This window comes from Salmo trutta, chromosome 1, assembly GCF_901001165.1.
Source record: "Salmo trutta chromosome 1, fSalTru1.1, whole genome shotgun sequence".
NCBI lineage: Eukaryota > Metazoa > Chordata > Actinopteri > Salmoniformes > Salmonidae > Salmo > Salmo trutta.
The window spans coordinates 27,865,826-27,893,150 of record NC_042957.1 but is presented as its reverse complement, the minus strand read 5'-3'; the positions used below and the strand labels follow the sequence as shown (position 1 = coordinate 27,893,150).

At 43.7% G+C, this 27,325-nt stretch overlaps 1 protein-coding gene across 6 annotated transcripts in view; it reads right to left on the bottom strand.

Annotated features, from left to right (window-relative positions):
• Positions 1-27,325, bottom strand: part of LOC115192831 (exostosin-1) — a 283,690-nt gene that overhangs the window by 16,666 nt on the left and 239,699 nt on the right. For all 6 annotated transcript variants that reach the window (XM_029751720.1, XM_029751728.1, XM_029751710.1 and 3 more), the window contains 6 exons: positions 20,650-20,743; positions 18,111-18,218; positions 11,339-11,458; positions 8,260-8,392; positions 4,833-4,951; positions 4,387-4,482 (listed from right to left, as the gene is read on the bottom strand). In XM_029751720.1, the coding sequence (XP_029607580.1) occupies positions 4,387-4,482; positions 4,833-4,951; positions 8,260-8,392; positions 11,339-11,458; positions 18,111-18,218; positions 20,650-20,743 (670 nt within the window). The remainder of the gene's footprint in view (positions 1-4,386; positions 4,483-4,832; positions 4,952-8,259; positions 8,393-11,338; positions 11,459-18,110; positions 18,219-20,649; positions 20,744-27,325) is intronic.

The following is a 27,325-nucleotide window of genomic DNA, read 5'->3' as shown; positions in this document are numbered from 1 at the left end:
ATCTCCTTCACCACTGCTGTTTACACAGGCTGTGATTGGAGTTTAAGGGGAAGTGTAGTGAGATAGTTCAGCTTATTTGTACCATGTCGGCATGCTTTTCTGCAATATAAATAGATTTCCTCCACTTTCAGGATACTTAAAAAACAAACAAATTTGAATTCAAAGTGCAATCAAGTGCCATCATTCCTCAAACGTAACCTACAGCTTGATTTGATTGCATGGTTAGGTGATAAGGATATTGTGAATTTGTAAAATGTGAACAACATAAGAAATATTGATGAGTAATGAGAAGCCTAATGACGCAATTCAGTAAATTCAGAATTTTCCCTTCCGACATTTAACACAAATATAAATGAATGGACTGAATTGATTCCGAGGATCAAGTTTTAGTTGAAGAGAAACTGGCAGTGTTCAAAAGCATTGGACTCCAACGCAACGATTCAACGCTTTGCAGTAAATCTAACACTTGGAAGTTCCACCTAATTTCTTTATCTGTTCTTATTAACCACGTTCCCTTCTGATGAGACGTCTTGTGATCCAGGCTGTATATGAATTTAGCAGGTGATGAAAATAGCTATCTGACGAGGATGGGGAGATGGAGAGGTGCTAATGAGACAGTGAGCCCTTCTTGAGGCGTCACATCGCAGGAGAGGAGCACACTCAGCCAGCCACCCACACACAGCTGTGGAGATGCTACTGTGGAGATCTCACGCATCCCCCCCCCCAACATACACACACACACACGTCAGTGAAGGGCTTAACTCCAAGCCGTCAGGCCCTGGGAGTGAGTGGCAGGTCTACAGAGAGTAAGGATTGTGATTTAATGTCAGCTGGATATAATGTGATCCATGGCACGGATGCGGGTCAACTTAATTAGCCTTCAAATTGAAACCCACTCGAAGGAAAAAGATGAGGGGACCTATTGTTAGACGTGTTACTTTCCTGAGGATAGAAACACGGAGGAAAAATCGATAATATAATAGGTTGGATTTTAATTGAATGGTGCCGGTGACCTCTACTCACGGCTGATTAGCGTGTACTACGGAGCCGCAGTCTCTCCATTGAAATGAAAGAATGATGGAGAGGAGGAGAAAAAAAAGATAAAAGAGAATGATAGATTACGACGGAGAGGAGAGGGCCTGTGGTTCATCAAGGCCCTTTCACAGCAGCCTGTGTTTTCCCTTGTCTATCACACAATGCATTCATGCAGCAGCACGAAAATTATGCCCCTGCTTTTCACACTACAGATGTAGGATCTTAATTTGAGCCAGTTTGCTACAGCAGAATTTTTTTCCTGAATTACAGGAAATGTGAATTATTATGTGGATTATAAATAATGGACATTTTTCGTAAGGGAAAAATCAAGCCTGAAATTTCTAAATTGAAATGACAAACTTCAGAAGACTTTATAAACCTCAAATACATTACACGTTTAACATTTCCTGCATTGCAAGAAAGCTTTCTTGCGACATTGATCAAATTAAGATCCTACATCTGTAGCTTGCTAAAAATGAAAACAGTGCAAACACAATGGCGAGTACAGGACCGAAAACACAATAAATGGTTACTGCGTTATAACTCATGGGCCTGTAGTCCTCATGCTAAATAAATAGGTGACATGTATTTAGGAAAACACAGCCTAATTGTTTAAAGAGCATGCCGGCCTTGATGAGATGTAAACCATTAAGGACACACCAGCCTCTAGATACACAGCCGCCCTGACTAACATACAATTACTTTGTTCCATTGAACACGCCACACAAAGGCATTTTAATTTATTTTTGATACAATTACTTTCCTTTATTTCGCAGATTACATGAGGGACAAGAAAAGTTGCACAACAGCAGTACATGGAACACATCTGCCGTTAGCTATTACTCTGTCTCCAGGCAGCACTCTGATTCAGTGTGATGTGAACGTTTCAACACAGCAAAGCTTTTATTGTTTGGGGATAGAGCTGCAGAGAATTACTACTCTGGAACAGCTGTCTTGTTAGGCTAGAATACTCAGAGTGAGTAATTAGGGGCCCATAGCTGCCTTTTAGAAAAGCTGTTTATTGTTATAGTGGAAACACATTTTTCTCCATTGCTGTGTTTACTACATGGGAATAAACAGAATCAATTAAGGGAGCTGCCATAGGGTTTTAGGGTCCTGCTCCTGCCTCTATGGGGCAGAATGGAGAGGGCTGCAGTCAGCACTACTCGTGTGTTAGGACAAGAGCTGGGCTGCTGCTTGGGTATGAAACAACTGAGGAGGGTGTGCGTGTGTGTATTTGTGTGAGACGGAGACGCACACACAGAGAGAGAGAGAGAGATTTGACTGGAGAGAGAGAGATTTGACTGAAGAAAGAGAGAGATTTGACTAGAGAGAGAGAGAGAGATTTGACTGAAGAAAGAGAGATTTGACTAGAGAGAGAGAGCGAGAGAGAGAGAGCGAGAGAGCGAGAGAGAGCGAGAGAGAGAGAGCGAGAGAGAGCGAGAGAGAGCGAGAGAGAGCGAGAGAGAGCGAGAGAGAGCGCGAGAGAGCGAGAGAGAGCGAGAGAGAGCGCGAGAGAGAGCGAGCAAGAGCAAGAGAGCGAGCGAGAGATTTTGTGGAATTCTGTGGTACGCAGCAAGCATGACACTGCTGATTGGAATTCCACTTTGTCTTCAAGTAATATTTATTTTGTAAATGGAATGCTCCAAATAACACAATCTGAGTGATTATTTGGACTCAATGAACGGTTGGAAGAATCGTACTGTATACATTTATGAAAATTGTTAGATTGAAACCAAATCAAATCAAACATTATTTGTGACATGCACCAAATACAACAAGCCCTTAACCAACAGTGCAGTTCAAGAAAGAGTTAAGAAAATGTTTACCAAATAAACTAAAAGTAAATAATAATAAAAAGTTATATACAGGGGGTACCGGTACCGAGTCAGTGTGCGGGGGTACAGGTTAGTTAAGGTAATTTGTACATGTAGGTAGAGGTGAAATGACTATGCATAGATAATAAACAGCGAGTATCAGCAGTGTACAAAACAATTGGATGGGGGGTGTCAATGGAAATAGTCCGGTGGCCATTTTATTAATTGTTCAGCAGTCTAATGGCTTGGGGGTAGAAGCTGTTAAGGAGCCTTATGGTCCTAGACTTGGCGCTCTGGTACCGCTTGCCGTACGGTAGCAGAGAAAACAGTTAATGACTTGGGTGACTGGAGTCTGACAATTTTTGGAGCTTTCCTCTGACACCGGCTAGTATATAGGTCCTGGATGGCAGGACGCTTGGCCCCAGTGATGTACTGGGCCGTTCGCACTACCCTCTGTACGGTCAGATGCCGAGCAGTTGCCAGTGATGCAACCGGTCAGGATGCTCTAGATGGTGCAGCTGTAGAACTTTGAGAGGATCTGGGGACCCATGCCAAATCTTTTCAGTCTCCTGATGGGGAAAAGGTGTCGTCGTGCCCTCTTCACGACTGTCTTGGTGTGTTTGGACCATGATAGTTCGTTGGTGATGTGGACACCAAGGAACTTGAAACTCTCGACCCGCTCCACTACAGCCCCGTTGATGTTAATGGGGGCCTGTTCGGCCCGCCTTTTCCTATAGTCCACGATCAGGGGACACATTGAGGGACAGGTTGTTGTCCTGGCACCACAGTGCCAGGTCAATGACCTCCTCCCTATAGGCCTATCACTGTTGTGTCGAAGCAAATTTAATGATGGTGTTTGAGTCTTGTTTGGCCACGCAGTCGTAGGTGAACAGGGAGTACAGGAGGGGACTAAGTACACACCCCGGAGGGGCCCCAGTGTTGCGGATCAGCGTGGCAGACGTGTTGTTGCCTACTCTTACCACCCGGGGGCGGCCTGTCAGGAAGTCCAGGATCCAGTTACAGAGGGAGGTGTTTAGACCCAGGGTCCTTTAGTGTGTTATAAAATGCTTGCATTCAGTAAGAGCATTTGTCCTCTTTGGAAGTATGATGTCTGGTGTACTTACTCCCATTGTTTTCAAAGCTCATAAGAACACCGCAAAGGTGTACCTTACTATAGCATTACCAAAACGATTCAGCTGAGGCTTGGCACAGTAATGGCCCTTTGTGTGTTTCAACTAGAGACCTCCTGGAATGCTCCTGGAAGCAGCCTCATGCTGTGTCATGGCTCAACAGTCAGGGTAAGCTTAGCTCAGATCCCAGGAGGCAGCCACACTCAGTCATGGCCAATTCCAAAAAAGTAGAAATGAACGAAAAGCTTGAATGGATTTTATGAGGCATTTACGACTGCATTTTATCTCCCCTGACTTTAACGACCTTGCTCATTCCCGCTGAATGATCAAGACTCAATAAAACACATTAGAATCGATAGCGAAACATGTCGTCTCAACGCCGGCATAACTAGGAAAACTCGTACCTTTCTCTCTCCCTCAATGACAGTGATAGGCACGGTGGTGGAGGGCCACTTGCTCTTCGGAGGTAAAGGCTTGTCACAGTTCCACAGCACAATGATCTGCGAATAAAACAAGACAGTGGAATCTCAATTCAGAGAGCATTGACCCCACTGTACATGTAGCCATTGGTTTGTAGCAGCGGATACACAGCCGAGTTGAGTCGGTCTTTCCTTGCAAACTTTGATCATATCTAGTTCAATATAACACGCGGCGGCATGCCATGACTACAGTATAATTGTAAAGCTTTATCCTGCATCAACTGAATTCTGTTCTTTCATACATTAATCACAGTATAAAAAGCATTGGTCTCCATCCCTGCAGTTTCGCCTCAGCTCACGGGTCTGCGCTCCATAGAATTAGCAATTAGATACTAATTTCATTTAATAGGCTCTCTATGCTGAGCTCTCACCTGTGCACAGAACTTGGATTTGGCAACAGCGATGATGAGCTTGACTACAGGCTGCAGCTGAGACTGGAGAGGAGTCACAGCCTGAATAACAGCAGTGAACTCCTGGGACGGGCTCTTCCCTGCAACCACACAGAGAGACACACACCTTAACACAAACCTTCAGACACACACTTCCAACACATTCACCTTTTGACCCACAGCTTCAGAATAGACTGAGACCGGACTCTCCAGTCCATCTACCTCCTCACGCCTAAATGGGCACCTAGTGCACTTACAGCATCCCAATCAATCTCTCTGACACGGGGCTGTGGGTCTCTCCGGCCTCTAGTGTACAGGCCTCCATTTATGGATCTACTCCTGTTAATGGGGGTGGAGGCTGTGTGGTCACACAAGGATGCCCCCTTGACGTGGGATGTGATAGCTTACTTGTGCTGACCGTTCGGATGTCTCTATTTTTGGAGCAGAACATTTGCCTGAATAGGAGGATTGCCCTTTGCAGACATTGTTGCATGAGCAAAGAAAGCTGTAGAACATCTCTGTGAAAATCTTCAGAGGGATTCTGTACTGCATTAGGACCTTGTTCTCATCCTGTCATCGAAAGCCTTGATAAAGTGTTTAACTCTGGCAACGCTTGTGTAGAAGAAATGTTTCCTCTGGGAAACCCCACAGTCATTTCTGGTAGCCATTTTAAGTTCAAACAAACGTTCGAATCAAACATTAAACTGCAAATATACCAAGCTGAACAGGCTCAATAATATTTCAAATTACTTTCATTGAAAGAACTGTGATCAAAGTTGCTTGAAAAGTTTCCCCAACTGTTGTTAAGATGGGGGGGACAATATTTAACATTACAACAAGGTATGCTCTTGCATTGATCCAATATTTATTGCCACTCCACTGGCTTAAATGCTTGATAATTATATAACACACCTTAAACAACTGCAGCAGAGTACGCTCTTACATTCACATTTGTGAAAAAGGAGCCTCATTTCGTGGTCCCATCTTATCTTGAGTGACTGCCCTTTGCAGGTTACCCTACTACTGTAAGCCTAGTGGAGGTGGGTGTCGCTGGATTGGTTATGCTGGTTACTGGCCTTTACGCTGGTTACTGGCCTTTACGCTGGTTACTGGCCTTTACGCTGGTTACTGGCCTTTACGCTGGTTACTGGCCTTTACGCTGGTTACTGGCCTTTACGCTGGTTACTGGCCTTTACGCTGGTTACTGGCCTTTACGCTGGTTACTGGCCTTTACGCTGGTTACTGGCCTTTACGCTGGTTACTGGCCTTTACGCTGGTTACTGGCCTTAGCGAAGGAGCTCTAGAAATGTTAATCAGAAAGGTTCAACGTGGTATGGAACGCGCTCAGAAAGTAGACCCTAATATTGACAGAACAAAGTCAAACTGTACTATGGTAATGGGGGGGAAAAAATCACACTCATCGCAATGGACCGGAACAATCATGCTCAGCAAACGAGGCAATTTTTAGGGTTTTCCGGACCATAAAAGAAAGCCAGGTTGGCTCAAATCAGACACAGACCTTGCAGACGCTGTGGCATAATTAACACTACTTCACAAGGAGCAGTGGTATGACTGCAGAGGAGAAAGCTGTTAGGGGTTCCTGAACCTCGCTGAGATCTAGCTGCTGTAGTCGTCGTGGTAACCTTGAAAATAATTAGTGGTGCCGGGGAAGTGAGGAGGTGTGGTGACGTGGGCAAGTGTTACCGCCTTTTCACACAAAGTGGTGGTGGACATGTATGATGACTGTGTTGCTGACTGTTTATCTAACAGCAATAACTTGCAGTTTCTTCGAGCAGCTTCCTGGAACTAGTCCTTCTCCACGATGCCGACTTGGCACAATGCAATGAGAGAAGACTGTGTGGAACCGCATATGCAGCAGTCAGATTAATTCACATTGTTTTGATGCACTGCCAATCTAATCCAAAGATTTAGACAAGATATATTTTCCCCCTCATGTGAAAGGCTATAATGAAGCTTCAGATTGAGATTGATTGACAGCTCATTAGTGTCACTGTTTGCTGGATAGCTTGCAGAGAAAAGAAAGATAGATTGACAACAATTCCTGCTAATAATAAAGAGTGCTTCAACATGGTCCTGCTGATCATTTTCACTCAAAATATTTGAGTTCAAACAAAATTCAGTTGAGACATTACATCTCATGAGTAAAAATTTGAACTCAAATGGCGATGAGAATTGGTTTTGATGACTGCGGATAACAAGCAGAGTTTCTACAGCGAACATTCAAACAGTTTTTTTGCAGTGAATGGGCCTATCTTTTCTCATCCACTGCTTTGGCATGTCTTCATACATTCCCAGTAGCTTTAAACACGGTTAAAAGAGAATTGTGAAGCAAACAGCCTGTGAAGTACATGATAGGAGGTGCCAAAGCAGCTGGACTCTCTACTTAACAAGTTGGAAATCCAATTTGTGATTTTGAGGCGGTATACCCAGTCATCAAGACCCCCAGAGATGTAGCCCAACATCGCCTTCTTTTCTACTTCTCAGAGAAAATATGATTCGGCACAGATGCTGTCCTAATAGCAAAATATTGTAACATCAACTTTAAATTCCACAGAGACAAATAAAAGCTTTAAAAACAGTACATTTACAGAATTTACATGGGCCTAAACCGCAGACGTGAACTTTTGAACTACCTAGAAAAGTTTTGAACCCCTTCGCCATTCAGAATTATGGAAAGAGAGATTGATAACGCCTGTGTATTACCGGCATTGACGACAAGATATTCCTCCAGAACTGGCAAAAACTTAATTTACCGTGGTAGCATAAAGCAAACTGCCCATTCATCCTGTCCTTAACACCTCAGAGAAAGACAAGCATCTATCTGAGTTATGGATTCATCCCAGTTCTCCTCGCAGGACCGCGGCAGCAGCACAGTTCAAAGTGCACAGCTCCAAGGCGCTCCATGCAGGAGGGAATGCACAAGACACTGACTGCTCTGCTACAGCACTGTTCCATCTCAGTGACGCCTGGCTGACTGACTCTAGGCAGGACTTGACCCTCGCCCGTTAATGGCACTGCAGATAGAATATGGGATACTATACACCAGTTCCCAAAGGTTAAATCCATTACACATTCAGCTGTAAAGTGCATTGGTCGGTCCCCAAACATGAACTTCAGTTAAAGTACAATGTGTCTATGGTTGGTTAGCCTGAGCAACAATTTCATGGAATGTAGCATTTGGGGGAAATAGAAAACAGGATGGAGGAAGAGGTGACGAGCGCACATTGACGTTAGTGCCTCCGCAATGAACTGGCTGTGAATGAAGACCTAAAGGACCGAGCAAAGGTCTGATCCTTTTGTGATTGTGTTTCAACAGCTCCCATGCGTATAGAAGAGGAGTCTGTTATACAGACACATAATACCAGGTCATTAATAGGCTCCAACTCACCCAGTGAGGAGTAATAGAAGGGGAACACGGCAGCGTCGGTGGAGAACTGAGGCAGAACGTACAGTCCACCAGGCAACGAATTCCACATCAACTTGTTCCTGGATATGTGTGAATTTATTCTGTCTTGGATTAGCTACAGAAAAAGAAACAACACAGGGAGAAGGAGAGAGAGAAGGAGAGAGAGAGAGAGAGAGAGAGAGAGAGAGAGAGAGAGAGAGAGAGAGAGAGAGAGAGAGAGAGAGAGAGGATTAGTGTTTAGAAGCTGCTCGCTCTGCAGGAGGCTGGGTCTGATGGACGTGGCCATGTTGTCGAGCAGCGTCTTTGACGCAGAATACGCCTCATACCCTCAGCTGGGACTGACTCCCACTCACCCAGGTACAACTGTTACCCTGCATGTTGACTGTGGAGATTGGACCTGTATCTCCTCCCATGTCGCAATATATGCTAAGTATGATGACTGTGCTGCTGACAGTTTATCTGACAGCAACAATTTGCACCGTTTCTTAGTCTGTAAGGAGTTATTTGCATGCAGTGGTCATGCTTTACATAAAGATCAGCCATGGGTCCCGATATTAGTTGTGTCAATGGAGACAAAATACAGTGTTAATCAAAGTCATTAACATTAACAGTCATTTCATATCAGCCATATTCTTTTAATTGCTCTATCCAATGAACCCCAACTCACTGCCTGTCCTGATATAGAAAGGCTACAGCTCCACTGCCAGAGACAGACCATATGTCTCCTCTCCTGCCTCTCAGAGCCTGGTCCTTTCCAGGCTGCTTCCACCGTTTGTACTGTGGTTTCCTAATGAGGTTGTGAGATAGGCCTTAATAAGCACCCCCTGAGTTAAAGGAGGCGAGGGGTCGACCCCTTACTGCTGTTTACTCACTGCTAGGTGATGATCTTCATTTCTGTTGCTAAAGATACCTCCGCAGTACAAAAACACCTTCTCTTCCAGTTGCTACAGTTTCCTCTGTCTGGTTTACACTTTCTCAAAATGTATCTGAAAACTCCATTGACAGATTCAGGTCTAATAAACCTGGCTGAGGGAAGAGTAACGTCTGGCTGTTTGTAATGCGGCCTCCTCGGGGTGATTTGCATAACAGTTTACAGTCCATGTGGCCGTCTAGTACCAGGAACACTGACATGACAGATGCCTTTTGATCTATATGGAGAGTTAGCTGGCACTTCCTGCAAGCCTCACAACAGCACTGTGTGTGCCTGGGGATATTTAGGATGCCTCATTTCCCCCATTTTGTCAGTCGGCATGTAGCCCGAGCATTTAGAACTTCTGCACAATGGTAAATATGCATGGAGACGGGCCTAATTTTGTCCCTGTTGGATTTGGACTAGGCACCTGGTGGTGACGTTCGCCCGGCAACACATAAAACCAACACTCGGCCCTAATCCCAAACCCAATTCATCACAAAGTGCTGCTGTGGCTCCCTTTGAAGAACCATGACGGAATGCCTAAAATATACCCGACTCACTTCCTCTTTTCCACCTCCTTCTGTCATTGTTTCCTTTGATATGAAGTGGTGAATTGTAGGTATAGTACAAGGAATGGAGTAAAGACAGAGACTGGGGAAATGAAACACTGACACCCTCCAGAAGAGAAGAATAAACAACAGGGACAAAGACATATAGGTGACAGGTTGGAGTGTCTGTTGAGTGAGTTCTAAATTAGGGCTTCCACCACTATTCTAACTAACAAGAGTAGTTTCTGAATGTGTAAGTGATACAGACCTACAGTAGGTTCATACACTGAGTGTACAAAACATTAGGAACACCTTCCTAATATTGAGTTGCACCCCCTTTCCCCTCAGAACTGCCTCAATTCGTCAGGGCATGGACTCCACAAGGTGTCGAACATGTTCCACAGGGATGTTGGCTCATGTTGACTCCAATACTTCCCACAGTTGTGTCAAGTTGGCTGGATGTCATTTTGGTGGTGGACCATTCTTGACACACACAGGAAACTGTTGAGCATGAAAAACCCAGCAGCGTTGCAGTTCTTGAGACACTCAAACCGGTGAACCTGGCACCTACTACCATACCGTTCAAAGGCACTTCAATCTTTTGTCTTGCCAATTCACCCTCTGAATGGCACACATACACAATCCATGTCTCAATTGTCTCAAGGCTTAAAAATCCTTCTTAACCTGTCTCCTCCCCTTCATCTACACTGATTGAAGTGGATTTAACAAGTGACATCAATAAGGGATCATATCTTTCACCTAGATTCACCTGGTCAGTCTATGTTATGGAAAGAACAGGTGTTCCTAATGTTTGGTACACTAAGTGTATAAAAATGAATTGAAAAAAATCAGACCAAAGTAAAACCGTTCTCCCCAGAGGAAAAAGACAAAAGCTAAACAGTTGAATGAGACAGAGGGGTGCACAGAGAGCCTATGAAAATGTTCAGATGTTACCCTGCTCTGAACTGTACCTCTCATACCTGCAGGCCAAAACACTTCACACCTGGGCTTCCTCTCCACACATCTTACCATCAAACAAAAAACGGGATTTCAGATTTTTCTAGGGGAAACATGATCATTATTTAAACTTTGTTCTGAGGGGACACTATATTTGAGGGTGTGACAACAATAACTGGTAGCAGGATAACACAAGGGGATGTTTTTTTAAGTAACCCCAGCTACCCGTCTATGTACTGTAGTCCCCACACATTTAAGTTGCCGGAGGAAACTGTTACACTGCAGTCTCTTTTGATCGTGGCAGGTTCTGACTAACTGTCTGTTCTGGGGAAGAGCCTGATGAAAGCCTTTTGTGTCGGTTTCCCCCCCAGAGACTGAGAGAAGAGAGAGTATAGTGAAAACACTCCTAAAGTAAGAGCCAGACTGTCAGGAGGAGTAAGAAAATAAAAAAACAGGGGAAATTAAGAACTTGGTTGGGGAACGCTGTTGTACAGTCACCATCAATTCATCCTGGCTACTTGTGCACATTATAGAAAAGGCTATCCGTTATCCTGGCTGCTGGCTGTCTGGCCCTGCAATCCTCCCAACCTGCTCCCACCCACTCCCAATTCACATCAACAGTTCTAGAAACGGGAGAGCTTACCTCTAACGTAGTTAATACTATTTTTGCTACCGAAGAAAAATAAGCATCCCAGAGGAACTGAGTCTGCTGCCTGAGCGCCAATATTTTGTCATGGTCCACAGATCTGGTAATTGAAGAAACCTGGGGAAAAAAGGACAGAGTAAAACATTTAATGAGTGTGAGGGAGTGGGGGAACATGGGTAATTCTCTGGACAGATGTGATTAGGTGAAATCCTCCTTCCCGAGGGAGGCCCATGGACACACTGACTCCTCCCCTGGGAGCCATAGCAACACTCTCTGTAGGATTCTAACCTCCCTTTAGTGGCTACTACTTGAGGGACCAATGACATCGTTAACGATGGTACTCAACGGTCAAATTACACTGTCATTTGTGTGGCAGAGGACTAATGGAATTTGCTGTCATATCGTTCCAATTGAGGACTATCCTCTCCAGTGGTATCTCTAAGCACAGGCCATACTGCTAGAGAGAAACAGAGGTGTTGGTATGTACTGGTAAACCAGCCTTGTGTGAGAGAGGGTGAGCCCCTCAGTTAGGGAGCATGTCACTCCTGTGGCAAACACACAACGCTATCAAACCCTGCTAACTAACAGACAGCACTGCATCACTGTTCTGTCCTGTCACTTCTCATCTCTGAGTCTCCTCATCAATTATACAAACATCGAAACATACAATTGACAATGTGACACGTGGCAGGAGAGGGGGCAAGAGAGACAAATCAGCGTTGTCACAATGAACGTCACATTTCTTACCCCCAAATCACAAAGACAACCCCCCTCCACCTGAAGCCTGAAAACAATGTTTGTTTGAGCTGATGTTTGGCAGTGACAGTATTTCTAGTTTTAATACAGTCAGAGGCAGGATATAAATAACGGCAATCGAATCACACCCCCTCTCTCCATTAGTGTTTATGTGTCTCCACTGTGGGGGAATATGCTACTCCACATGTTGTGCTGAGTTGTTGCATGTCATTCTTCAACATAATTGAACGCAATGAGATTCCATTTTCACAGCAGGTGCAGCAACTTGATTGTCGTATAAAACCAAAACAGTGGATTGACTTAAAAACTCTCCTTCACTCTCATTATGTCCCAACACACACCACACAGCCACAGCAGTATGGTGTGGGAGCCATTTACAAACTCTGGGAACAAAGACGGATGTACAGTGGGGTCCGGAATTACTTGGTTCCTTGTTAAAGATGAGTAAAAAACACTGTATAAAATAAAAAATAAAAATACTGAGCTATATTTTATGATCCAAAACATGGAAAGAATATATTTTATACTAATACAATTGCTCAGAGATTCTGTTTAACAAGTAATTAAACAAATCTCAAAAAGCTAAGGGTCAAAATGATTGGATCCCTTGTTTTCGATAGTCCAGCACCCTCCCCTTGCGAGGTAACTACACTGAGCCTATTTCTAAAATGTTTTATGAGATTGGAGAACACATTGGGAGGGATCTTAGACCATTCCTACAGAATCTTTCCAGATCCTTGATATCCTTCGTCTGTGCTTATGGACTGCCCTCATCAATTCAAATGACAGGTTTTCAACAGGGTTCAAGACCAGAGACTAAGAGGGCCACTGCAAAATGTTGATTCTGTGGTAAATTAACCATTTCTTTGTGCTTGGGGTTATTGTCTTGCTGGAAGATCCACGTTTCAGCCTCCTGGCAGAGTCAACCAGGTTTTTGGCTAAAATAAGTTCATGATGCCGTTGACCTTAACAAGGGCCTCAGGACCAGTGGAAGCAAAATAGCCCCAGAACATCAAAGATCCACCACCATATTTTACAGTAGGGATGAGGTATTTTCTGCACATGCACTGTTCTTTGGAAGGCGAAACCCACCATTGGTGTGCGTGGCCAAAGAGCTCTATTTTCATGTCACCTGACCGCCTGGATTTTACTAAACGGCATTGGATTGGAACCGGTACTATGGTGATCATGACATGAAAATAGAGTTCTTTAGCCACGCACACCAATGGTGGGTTTCACCTTCCAAAGAACATAATGCAGAACACATCTCATTCCCATGACATCAAGTATCTGGAAAGATTATATACGGAGGAATGATCTAACATACCTCCAAATGTGTTCTCCAATCTCAAAACATTATAGAAAAAGGCTCAGTGTCGTTATCCTCGCAAGGAGAGGGTGCTGGAGTATGGAAAACACAGAATCCAATCATTTTGACCCTTAACATTTAGAGATTTTTTGTATTACTTGTTAAACAAACTCTCTTGCTATGTATTAGTATAAAATATAATTCTTCAATTATTTTGAGCATACAATATACTGTAGCTCAGTATTTGTTATATTTATTTTATATAGTATTTTTTGCCCATCTTTAGCACGGGATCCAATAATTCAGGACCCACTTTAAGTTATTATCTTGACGATAATAACCATGTTAATATCTCTGTTTGTACATAGGAGTTTATCTTACATGCATATAAAGAGCACAATGGCTTATCTTAGTTACAATGAAGTAAGAAGATAATCGATACATGTAAACAATCTCAATAGCCATTTATTTGTAATTTTTGGAGTGTATAAAAGTTGCAGTGCCGTCACAAATGTTTCTGATTTGTTTTTAATCAAACACAGTTAGCTGGTTCTTTTCCATAAACAACTCATGCAAATCTTCATCATAAGCAAGTTGGGTTTTAATAGGAAATTCGATTTAAATGGAAAATACATTTTCTCAGAGAAAACCACTGACATTTACATGGAACAATCTAAACACAAAATGGAACTACAAATCAGAAGTGTTTTAACCCTTCTAACTTCGACAACGTTCCTCACCTTTCAGCATCCTTTTGTATCTAACTCCCACTCTGAATGCCTGAGGGCTCCGTGGCTTTTCTTCTGACGCCAGTGTGAATGCAGTTATACACAACTTGTAAGGAAATCATTTAATGCACAAATACTGTCATTATTACTGTCATTGTGTTTTTTAAAATTTTCTTCTGAAGGCAAAACGTCCCCAAGTGCCTCATAACCCGTCACAGCATATCATACACATACACTACATGACCAAATGAATGTGGACACCTGCTCGTCGAACATCTCACTCCAAAATCATGGGCATTAATATGGAGTTGCCCCACCCCCCTTGCTGCTATAACAGCCTCCACTCTTCTAGATGTTGGAACCAGGGCTGTAATTATAATATATATTGGGGGGGACACATCCCCCCAATATTCAAATATGCTCAAAATGTCCCACCCAATATACTGATATATAAAAATAAAAAAATAATTGCTATGCTATGACAGGCAACCACACACCGCCGCCCGAAATAATCATTAGCAAATGTAATCAAAATCATAACTAAACTTAACAAATTGCCATTATTATTACTACCAGTTCTAGTATTACAGGATAGGGCCTTCCCAACATCTGTTATATCTGTCCCAACATCTGTCCCAACTGTTGCCACAAAATTGGAAGCACAGAATCGTCTACAATATCATTGTATGCTCTAGCCCGAACCATGAAAAACAGCCCCAGACAATTCTTCCTCGTCCACCAAACTTAACAGTTGGCACTATGCATTGGGGAAGGTAGCATTCTGCTGGCATCCGCCAAACCCAGATTCATCCGCCGGACTGCCAGATGGTGAAGCACGATTCATCACTCCAGAGAACGCGTTTCCACTTGTCCAGAGTCCAATGGCGGCTAGCTTTACACCACTCCAGCTGACGCTTGGCATTGGGCATGGTGATTTTAGACTTGTGTGCGGCTGCTCGGCCATGGAAACCCATTTCATAAAGCTCCCATAAACAGTTCTTGTGCTGATGTTGCTTCCAGAGGCTGTTTGGAAGTCAGTAGTGAGTGTTGCAACCAAGGACAGACAATTTTCACGCGGTCCCGTTCTGTGAGCTTGTGTGGCCTACCACTTCGCAGCTGAGCTGTTGTTGCTCCTAGATGTTTCCAATTCACAATAACAGCACGTACAGTTGACTGGGGCAGCTCTAGCAGGGCAGAAAGTTAACGAACTGACTTGTTGGAAAGGTGGCATCCTATGACGGTGCCACGTAGAAAGTCACTGAGCTCTTCAGTATGGCCATTCTACTGCCAATGTTTAGCTAGGAGATTGCATGGCTGTCAGTGGCGTGTATTCATGAATTCCAAGAGAAGCCAGGCTTCCCCAAAAGATAGACAAATAAAAAAAATGTAAATCTACCTTTCGTCTCTCCGTGTTTCATAATCTTCCTTCAATTAGGGCGGCGCACAATTGGCCCAGCATTGTCCAGGTTTGGCCGGGGTAGACCGTCATTGTAAATAAGAATTTGTTTTATCGGACTTACCTAGTTAAATAAAGGTAACATTTTTTGCAAGAGGCTGAATGTATCTCACAGGAGATAGCATTCGGCTTTCGAAAAAAGCACCCCTCTGTCTCTCGACGTGTAGGCCATCTATCTGATACTGTCTGGTCCAAACGAGTATGACATTGTTTGCCGCCCGTAGCATTGAAGGCAAGGAAAGCCAACAAGCATCTGGCCTCCTTTGACAAAAATGTTTTTGAAAAAATGTTTTGCCAATCAGCGTTGAGCTAAACTGTGAATGGTCCTGGCACACCCCCAAAAAGTGCCAATGGAAGCCAGCTTGGATTTGGCGTCACTCCTATCAAATCCCATTGAGAGCATACATCATTGACAGAAAAACTAGAATTGTTGCATCTCGTTGTGTTGTTGTCCTCTGATGGCTAGCTACTCAGCTAGCTAAAATTGTCCCTTTCCTAAATTAGCCATGGATGGAGATGGGGATTTGGACTTGTGGTTTTACTTAATTATTTGTACTGGCCAATGATTATAACAGCAATTCTGATCCAACCATTAATTCATACATTGATGTGCCCCTGGCCTGAGAGGATGGAAGTTCAATATGTAGCTAGATGTAGAAGGCTAATGTTAACTAGCTAACGTTGCCCATGAATGGAAGTTAGGCTAGCGAGCAAGCATTTTAGCCAGGTAGCCTAGGACAACCACAAATAAAAGTGTGTACTGTATGACAGAGTGATACCATCAACATGAAAGAGAGGAGGATGAGATTGGCGTTTCTCTACGAGTAGGGTGAGTCAACATGTTTTTCTACTTGCACGAACGCACACACACAAGTTGATTGGACTAAATTGTTTTTGGTATCTTATAGGTATAGTTGAAATGTTGAAGTTGAAATGTTGCTGGAATAGTGGAGGCAGCTCCTGTTTTCTTTGTGACTTGCGGTAACTCTGTGGCTCTAAATCAATAGTTGTTCAGTGGTCTGAAAATGTCAGAAACATTCACTTGCTTGACCATACTGTAGGTCTGTTACATGCAATATGCTTTGTGGACTTCACTGGACAGGGGTTGCTATCCGGTTTTGTGATAAAACAAAGGTATTCTGCTACGGTTTTCTTATTGTCTCGGCCTTTAGGCCTATATATCACGGTCGCAAGGCATATGAATTAACAGGTTATAGCGCAAACAACGCAATAAATCACAACAAGTCGTAATACGGCTTTTTCTGGGGGGGTGGGGGGCTTCCCCAGTGATTTTACCCACGTTTCGCTACTGATGGCTGTGCGCTCGATTTTATACACCTGTCAGCAAAGGGTGTGGCTGAAGCAGCCGAATCCACTGATTTGAAGAGGTGTCCACATACTTTTGTATATATAGTGTATGTGACAACAATTAGCATGCTTTTAGGACGGGGACTTTTAACGAGAGGGTGGAGAGGGAGAGAAAAAAACATTTGCTTCTCTGAATGTCTTTCATTCAACAGCGTATAGTCACAAATAATTACAGGACTTGCATTAAAACCATTTATGACTTTTAACAGGCTGCTTTTTCCATTGTGTGGTCTCAATAGTGCAATTGATTGTAAATCTAATTAAAATCCAATCTTTGTGTGAATCAGTAGTATGAGAAATATGTGTCAAGTTTCTATAATGTGTCAGGGCAGCTCCTTTACGGCAACGGGCTAATTAATTGTGCTGATTTCATAAATGGGGGTAGAGCTGACAAGAAGTGGAATGGCACCTTCAAGCTAAATCCTGTCATTATATCTCGGCACACATCCTTTCCTCATTCTCTTCACTTTCATGTCCACATGACATTTTGGCTGTCGTATTTCAAACCCCTCTCTTTTTCACCACATTAATAACCGGCAAGCTCAGAGTCATGAAAGGGCAGATGGGTAGCAGCTACTAATAAACGCAGTAATGAAATAATCTAAATATCATACACCTTGCATGACATAATTAATGGGAGAGTTTATTGATACAGGGACCTGGCTACGGGAGACAGGCAGGGGTGCGGTGGATTAATATGTGCAGGTACACTGGCATTTCATTACACCCCTCTGCAAACAAGCGCCTCTGAAACCGTGGGTGTGGCTGGCAAGATGAGGAATCACTTCCTCTAAGGACGGCTAGTCAATGAGGCTAACAAAAGTTAACTGTAGGAATGCCTGACTAATGCGGAGTGATACAAGAGAGTAGCTTGAGGTAACACAATTTCACAGTGCTGTGATTGGACAAAATGTTGACACCCCCCCCCCCCCCCCAAAAAAAGTTACTATAGCGCATTTGCAAAGAATTATGAATATATTCACTTGGAGAGAGAGGTAAACATTATCCACCACAGTGGTACTTACAGTGGTCCTTACTAAAAGCACAAAGTGAGATGTGAGGCCCTTGTGTTCTAGCCTAAGGGGCAGTATAAGAGCAGTGAAAAGAGAGAGAGATCAGCGTCATAGGGAGGAGGTCTCCATCAGTAGCTACCTGCAGTAGGAGCCTCTCGTCCCCGATGACAGCCGCTTTGCTCCAGTCGATGATCTCAGAGAAAGGCAGCTCCCAGCCGTTGCTCAGTATGACAGGTATACAGGCAGCCTGGGGGAAGAGGAGGTGGAGGACGGGGGTAGCCCAGGCAGAGGAGGCACAGAAAGGGTCAGGGGTAATAGGATATACACAGACACCTTTATTATGGTTACCACTCTACACTTCTACTGGACTGTTAAGAAATAGGTGAGGTTATCCAAGAGCTAGTCTTACTTTACACACTCCTCTGGTATTTTGTGGGATTTCTCTCTAGGAAAGTGAAATATCAGATTCTTCTGCAGTCATGTCTACAAACAGGTTAATCTGAATGCCTTTCACACAGAGTAAAAGGTGGACTATTAGTCACACAACGGTAGGGCGTATTGTATCAAGTTTTTTAGTTGAAGCCATTGGTTCTTATCAATAGTGCAGAGAATGAGTCACTAGCAACACAAACAAATACGCAAACAATTACACAATATTATTTTGAGTTTTGTTTTCTTTGTTTGTTGAACATACAACGTCAAGCCTGTTTTAATATTCAGAAATACATGTGGTTTTCCCTCAAAGCAGCACCTTTATAATGAAATGGAAATGAGAAATTGTTTAATCTGTAAACTTCTTTACACAATTCAATTAAAGGAAATACCATAGCAACACATAAACCAGTTAATCACTTAAAGCCAGGCTTTTACAGGGATCACATTCTCTACAGAGCTACATTTACAAAGGATTCACTATTAACGGATGTTCAGAGGTGAGAAAAGCGAAGTGGCAACCATTTTTAGGGGGAATCAAGTGGGTGCGCTAGCACTTATGGATAAATGAATATTGCCTACTTCATTAGAATCCTTTTTAATTTCCTATACAGTGGCACTGCATTAGTGGGATCTAATTTGGTGTGGTTTGTAGTCATCAACCATGCATGCAGACTTATAAAATAATAAAACCAAGGCTGCGTACTGAATTGTACAGAACCATGAATTTTCAACTAAGACTTGGATCTCCATCATTAAAAGTTTACACTCATTTGGGGCTTAAGGAGACTCTGAGAAATGCCAAGTCCATGATTGGAGGCCTGTCTGTCTGTTTAAATCCCCTTTACTCTTTAGTGATTTGCCTGGCCTGGCTCAGTGTCGTGGCCTCGTCCATCCCCTCCCCTCCTTTCTCCTCTCCCCTCCCCCTTTCCTCTCTTATCCTCCTTCTCCTCTTCTTCTCTCCTGTGTTGTTGGAGGGAAACACGTTGTCTGCAGCCAAACCAATCTCTGTCTTTCCCTTCCACCATCTACATAACAGCCCTCCTTTGAGCCTCGCTGACAGATAGAGATGACAAATAGGAGAGAGCTCCCTCACACAATATGAAAGCTCAATCTGTGTCATGTCTAAAACCTGTTTGATGTTCCTGTTTCAAAGTGTCCCCTCTGAAATCTGGGTGAGGAATGCAACTGCCTCACACTTAAAAGGCAGCACAGAACGCACCATTTGGGGACCGCAATTCCGACTAGCTCTCAGTCGGCACTCTGTGATGATTATTTCCACATTTGAATTGTTACCTACAGTGTGTCTGCCTAACTGCTGCACTGACCCCTTGTAGAGAGTGGGGTAGAAATGACTAGGCTGTTTCCTTCATTCTTTACTTTTTACCCAGGCCTCAGTGTATCTGGATGTGATAACACTATACTTTCTTATTAGATTCCACATTGAGTATACAGTACACAATATTAAGGACACCTTCCTAATATTCCAAGTTGGCTGGATGTCCGTTGGGTGGTGGACCATTCTTGACACACAAGGGAAACTGTTGAGCATGAAAAACCCAGCAGTGTTTCAGTTCTTGACACAAACTGGTGAGCTTGGTATTTACTATCATACCCCGTTCACAGGCACTTACAAATTTTCTCTTGCCCATTCACCCTCTGAAAGGCACACTTACACAATCCATGTCTCAATTGTCTCAAGGCTTCAAAATCCTTATTTAACCTGTCTCCTCCCCTTCACCTACACTGATTGAAGTGAATTTAACAAGTGACATCAATAAGGGATCATAGCTTTCACCTGGATTCACCTGGCCAGTCTATGTCATGGAAAGAGCAGGTTTACCTCATGTTTTGTATACTCAGTGTATATAGACACATGCATATCCTTAATGGGATGGTTCCAAGTCATAAACAATCCTAAAATACTTCTATAGAGGCTTCTGTCAGTCCAAATAAACATGCCGGAGATGAGAAGACCAGGTGTTAATGGAAGTGGGAGGTGTTGGAAGATATAAAAATAGGGCTACTCTTATCTACAGCACAGAAATCGTCTGCGGCTGTTTTTGAAAAGATGACAGGTTGTCAATACCAATAATCCAAGCATCAGGACTGGCAGCCTGCAGGACCTGCACAACTCCCAGGCTCCAATCCCGGCAGCTGTGCCGGTGACTAGCATCTGTTACCAAGGAAACCACTTGGAGCCTCGGAGGGACAGGGTTTTGACGGGGAAACGACAAACTACATACCTGGAGGGCCTCAAGAAAGCGAAAGGAACCCAGCCTGCGACCGCGGGGCACCAGGCAGAAGCTGGAGTTGTGGAGCAGCTCCTGGTAGTCAAACCTGGAGACAGACAGAAATAAACTTTGTCAGACTCATGGAGACATCACACGAGCTAAAATGTACTCCTTTGAGGTCCAAAGAACGAATATTTTCAAAAACCCTGTCAGTGAGTTTTGTGGAACAAGTACAGAGAAAATGTACAGCAGAAAGAGACAGATTAGTTTACAGTAAATGTGTCCTTAGATGAAATGCATGCAAACAACAATTACAGCATTAAAAACGTTGGTGTCTCTCTTTGTTAACAGCTGCTGGTGCGCGATCTGTAATATTAAGGAAGTCTCGGGGTTCTGCTCGCCTGAGTTAGAATACCTCATGACAAGCTGTAGACTATACTATATTGCTAAAAAAATAAAGGGAACACTTAAACAACACAATGTAACTGCAAGTCAATCACACTTCTGTGAAATCAAACTGTCCACTTAGGAAGCAACACTGATTGACAATAAATTTCACATGCTGTTGTGCAAATGGAATTGACAACAGGTGGAAATTATAGGCAATTAGCAAGACACCCCCAAAAAAGGAGCGGTTCTGCAGGTGGGGACCACAGACCACTTCTCAGTTTCTATGCTTCCTGGCTGATGTTTTGGCCACTTTTGAATGCTGGCGGTGCTTTCACTCTAGTGGTAGCATGAGACGGAGTCTACAACCCACACAAGTGGCTCAGGTAGTGCAGCTCATCCAGGATGGCACATCAATGCGAGCTGTGGCAAGAAGGTTTGCTGTGTCTGTCAGCGTAGTGTCCAGAGCATGGAGGCGCTACCAGGAGACAGGCCAGTACATCAGGAGACGTGGAGGAGGCCGTAGGAGGGCAACTACTCAGCAGCAGGACCGCTACCTCCACCTTTGTGCAAGGAGGAGCAGGAGGAGCACTGCCAGAGCCCTGCAAAATGACCTCCAGCAGGCCACAAATGTGCATGTGTCTGCTCAAACGGTCACAAACAGACGTCCACAGGTGGGGGTTGTGCTTACAGCCCAACACCGTGCAGGACGTTTGGCATTTGCCAGAGAACACCAAGATTGGCAAATTCGCCACTGGCGCCCTGTGCTCTTCACAGATGAAAGCAGGTTCACACTGAGCACATGTGACAGACGTGACAGAGTCTGGGGACGCCGTGGAGAACGTTCTGCTGCCTGCAACATCCTCCAGCATGACCGGTTTGGCGGTGGGTCAGTCATGGTGTGGGGTGGCATTTCTTTGGGGGGGCCGCACAGCCCTCCATGAGCTCGCCAGAGGTAGTCTGACTGCCATTAGGTACCGAGATGAGATCCTCAGACTCCTCCTAATGCAAGACAATGCTAGACCTCATGTGGCTGGAGTGTGTCAGCAGTTCCTGCAAGAGGAAGGCATTGATGCTATGGACTGGCCCGCCCGTTCCCCAGACCTGAATCCAATTGAGCAGATCTGGGACATCATGTCTCGCTTCATCCACCAACGCCACGTTGCACCACAGACTGTCCAGGAGTTGGTGGATGCTTTAGTCCAGGTCTGGGAGGCGATCCCTCAGGAGACCATCCGCCACAGGAGCATGCCCAGGCGTTGTAGGGAGGTCATACAGGCACGTGGAGGCCACACACACTACTGAGCCTCATTTTGACTTGTTTTAAGGACATTACATCAAAGTTGGATCAGCCTGTAGTGTGGTTTTCCACTTTAATTTTGAGTGTGACTCCAAATCCAGACCTCCATGGGTTGATAAATTGGATTTCCATTGATTATTTTTGTGTGATTTTGTTGTCAGCACATTCAACTATGTAAAGAAAAAAGTATTTAATAAGATTATTTCATTAATTCAGATCTAGGATGTGTTATTTTAGTGTTCCCTTTATTTTTTTGAGCAGTGTATTTATCTGTATTTTTCGAAGCAGTTTTTTTACCACCACAAACCGATGCTGGCACTAAGACTGCACTCAACGAGCTGTATAGGCCCACAAGCAAACAAGAAAATGCTCATCCAGAGGTGGCGCTCCTAGTGGCTGGTGATTTTAATGCAGGGAAACTGAAATCTGTTTTACCTCATTTCTACTGGCATGTCACCTGTGCAACTAGAGGCAAAAAAACTCTAGATCACCTTTACTCCACACATAGAAACACATACAAAGCTCTTCCTTGCCCTCCATTTGGCAGATCTGACCATAACTCTATCCTCCGGATTCCTGCTTACAACCAAAAACTGAAATACGGAAGTGGTCTGATGAAGCGGGTGCTAAGCTACAGGACTATTTCGCTAGCACAGACTGGAATTGTTCCGTGATTCATCCGATGACATCGAGGAGTTAAACACATCAGTCACCAGCTTCATAAATAAGTGCATCGACGACATCCCCCCCACAGTAACCATACGTACATATCCCAACCAGAAGAAATGGATTACATGCAACATCCACACTGAGCTAAATGCTAGAGCCGCCGTTTTCAAGGAGCGGGCCACTAATCCAGACGCTCAGCCGAGTCCAAGCTCTTCTCTGTACTGGCACACCCTAATGGTGGAACCATCTGGGGTGAGCTGTTGTAACTTCAAGGGATATGTTCTGTGTTGGACCGTGATGTTATGCTTTTCATAGACTCCTGGTATGTCTGCACCCTAACACAAGGCCATTCTGTTCCGGAACGGTTGCTTGTATAAAATAACGGTTGTGCAAACAATGTGATTGTCTTATCACCTCCCACTACATAAGGGAAATGTAATCGTTCATGTAACCACACCATTCATGTAACCATTCACTCTGAGTTCTTTCCTCTGAAATCTGAGGTAGATCTCCCCTGCAGCTGATTGCTATTGATAATGCATCCACCCAGGTAAGTCTTGTTTGGGCACATATTTTTTACAGTTTATTTGTCAGAACACCATTATAGCGTTCTATAAGTCCAGACCTTTCCGGGTGAAGCAGTACATGTAAATTCCTCTTAACTTGCAGCATGTCACACAGTTCTTTCATTATCATCGATGTGAAATACGTGACTCGTTTCAGGAAACTACGCATATGTCGCACCTCACTAGTTCACAGGAGCGGCATTGGAATGTGAACATTTATTTTTGATCAAAATGCGTTATTTGGCAGAAATGCTTTCTGGAACATGTGAGCTTTCATGTGCCTTAATAACAAACTTGTATTCCATCAATAAATATGAATACAATTGTTAAATTACGAGCCTAGTTGGTTTAGCCGTGGAAAAAGCCAGGAACCTTCCCGCTAGCCATGATTGGCTGAGATAATGGATGGGCTGGACATGCCGGGAGATGAGTTTGGATTGGTCTGCCATGTAGTTTGCTTCTGTCTATAATGTGAGCTTTTCAGGATGTATTGACAGTCCTTTCTACTGCGTCATTTTTGAAAGATATAACGTAAGCCCTCGAGAACTACAAAAGGTTTGCTACTTTTCCTAACATTGATGCCCTGAATTTAGCAGGAGCTATCGACAGATCAGTTGCAAAAGGTGATGGGCTACTTTCTGCACACGCCACGGTCAGTGTGAACTGGAGTGACTTGACACAAAGCTGACCAAACAAAATGAAGTTAAATGGTTCAGGTCTGCCGTGAAGCGTTCCTCCATGTATACTGGTAAGAGTCTAGCTACATTTTCAGATATACTTTTCTAATTTTGTCAGAATGTAGTTTTTATTGCAAGCTAAAGCGTACTGTTAGTTAGCGAGCAAATGTTAGCTTGCTGGCTCGCTAGCTAACGTTACATGTATGATCTATTATTCGAATCATACATTTGCATTTGCATTGCTAGTTATAGCCTTAAGGTTAGCTAGCTACCGTTGAACAAAGTTTGTTAGCATTAGCTACCTGCAGATTCATTCTACAGCTATGACAATGTTTGTATTGGCAGTAGTATGAGTTGGGATTATGACGGTTCATTGTTTAGCTAGATAGCTATGTCTAAACAAAAGATTCCACTTCGGCCGGATTGTTACATGACCCATCAAATTAGACAGGTGTGTCTGGGGGTGATTTTGGCCATCTATTGTATTTCATGAACATGTGTACATGTCTAGACAAAGTTTGTTAGCATTAGACAGGTGTGTCTGGGGGTGATTTTCACATCTAGCTAAGTGACCCATCCACTTAGCTAGATGTGGCTGGGAGGGGGTGGTAATAGCATTTCCTTCACATGACTCATCAATTTAGACAAGTTTCAGGTAAGCGTTATCTAATAATGATAAAAGATTTAAAGATTTTTATCTGGACACTTTCTGTTTTTGATATTGCTACTATGCAAGTAACTACTTCACTGTAATGTTTACACCTTCTGTATCCTGTGCATGTGACAAATAAACATGGCCTCACATGTGAATCCTTAAAGAGATGGGTAGGGCTAATGCTTTAGATGATGTGAATGATGCTGAATGGGTGTAGACAAAGAAGAGCTCTCCAGTAGGTGTACCAAAACATTCAAGGGCCATTTTCTCAAAGGTGGGGTTACAAGTTTATCAACTTTCAAAGCAGAATTACTTTCCCATTGTTCCACAACTTCAGTGTATGATTTACCATTTTCTAGCTCTGAGTCTCTACTTTTATCCAATGTAAAAAACACAATTTCAAATTTTGCTACATTATTCAGAATCGAGGCGGTCGGTCACCCTTACCGCTATCTAAACTTTGTGGTACATCGAATCATGGAACAATGTCTTGTAACAGGCACTTACCCCCAGTATTTGCATCCTTATTTGATGTGGGGAAGGCTTCAACCCATTTGGAGTAACTGTCAACCATTACCAACATATCTTTTTTCATTTTACAGACAGGTGAACAAAATCAATTTGCATATTAAAGGGCCCCAGGGGACTGGTAGGCTTGACAAATAGGTCGGTACTTGCTTCCCTGCGTTGTATTCTTGACAAATTAGACATTGGGCACAGATTTGGGTGTGTACCATTCTTTTCTACAATGATTTACCATTCTCCCTTCGGACACATGACTCACACCTTGATTCATGTGTCCCCCCCCCCCCCAAAAAAACACTGCCGGTTAAAGAAAAATAAATAACACCGATTTTCGGGATGTCTCATGGTCTGACCAACACTGCTGTAGCTCGGCCACTTTCCACCGCAGATGCGAAAGGCCCACATAGGCGGATGCTGCGGATTGAGACACAGACCATGCAAAAAATTGGGATTTTTAAAAATGATGTTACTTATACTGAACAAAATATGTATAGTGTTGGTCCCATGTTTCATAAGCTGAAATAAAAGATCCCAGAAATGTTCTATGTGCACAAAAAGCTTTTTCTTCCCACTTTTGTGCACACATTTGTTTACATTCCTGTTAGTGAGCATTTCTCCTTTGCCAAGATAATCCATCCACCTGACAGGTGTGGCATATCAAGAACCTGATTAAACAGCATGCTCATTACACAGGTGCACCTTGTGCTGGGGACAATACAAGGCCACTCTAAAATGCGCAGTTTTGTCACACAACACAATGCCAAAGATGTTTCACATTCTGAGGGAGTGTGCAATTGGCATGCTGGCTGCAGGAATGACCACCAGAGCTGTTGCCGGAGTATTCAATGTTCATTTCTCTACTATAAGCCACCTCCCAACGTCATTTTAAAGAATTTGACAGTACGTCCAACAGGCCTCTGCACCTAGTCAGCTCAGGGATTCAAACCAGTGACCTTTCGATTACTGGCCCAACACTCTTGCCCGCAGACCACGTGTATTGTGTCGTGTGGGCGAGCGGTTTGCTGATGTTAATGTTGTGAACATAGTGCCTGCCCCATGGTGGCGGTGGAGTTATGGTATGGGCAGGCATAAGCTATGGACAACGAACACAATTGCAAGTTTTGAAGGAGCGTGCAATTGGAAAGCTGACTTTAATGTTAATTTATTTTCCATAAACCACCTCTAACGTTGTTTTAGAGCATTTGGCAGTATGTCCAACTGGCCTCAGAACCGTAGACCACGTGTAACCATGCCAGCCCAGGACCTCCACATCTGGCTGCTTCACTGGCTGCTTCACCAGACTGCTGATGAAACTGAGGAGTATTTCTGTCTGTAATAAAGCCCTTTTGTGAGGAAAAACTTTCTGATTGGCTGGGCCTGGCTTCCCAGTGGGTGGGCTTGGCTCCCAAGTGGGTGGGCTTGGCTCCCAAGTGGGTGGGCCTATGCCCTCCCAGGCCCACCAATGGCTGCACCCCTGCCCAGTCATGTGAAATACATAAATTAGGGCCTAATTCATTCCAATTGACTGATTTACTTATATGGACTCTAACTCAGTAAAGTCGTTGAAAGTGTTGCATGTTACATTTACATTTTTGTTAAGTATAGATTGACATACGGGTGCATCAATAGACTTAAGGATTAAACAGGTTAACAGTCACAAGGCCGCAGAGCCAGACAGATTACCAGGATACGTACTCAGAGTATGCGCTGACCAGCTAGCAAGTGTCTTCACTGTAATTTTCAACCTCTCCCTGTCCGAGTCTGTAATACCTACATGTTTCAAGCAGACCACCATAGTCCCTGTTCCCAAGCACGTCAAGGTAACCTGTCTAAATTACTATCTGTAGCCATGAAATGCTTTGAAAGACTGGTCATGGCTCACATCAACACCATCATCCCAGACACCCTG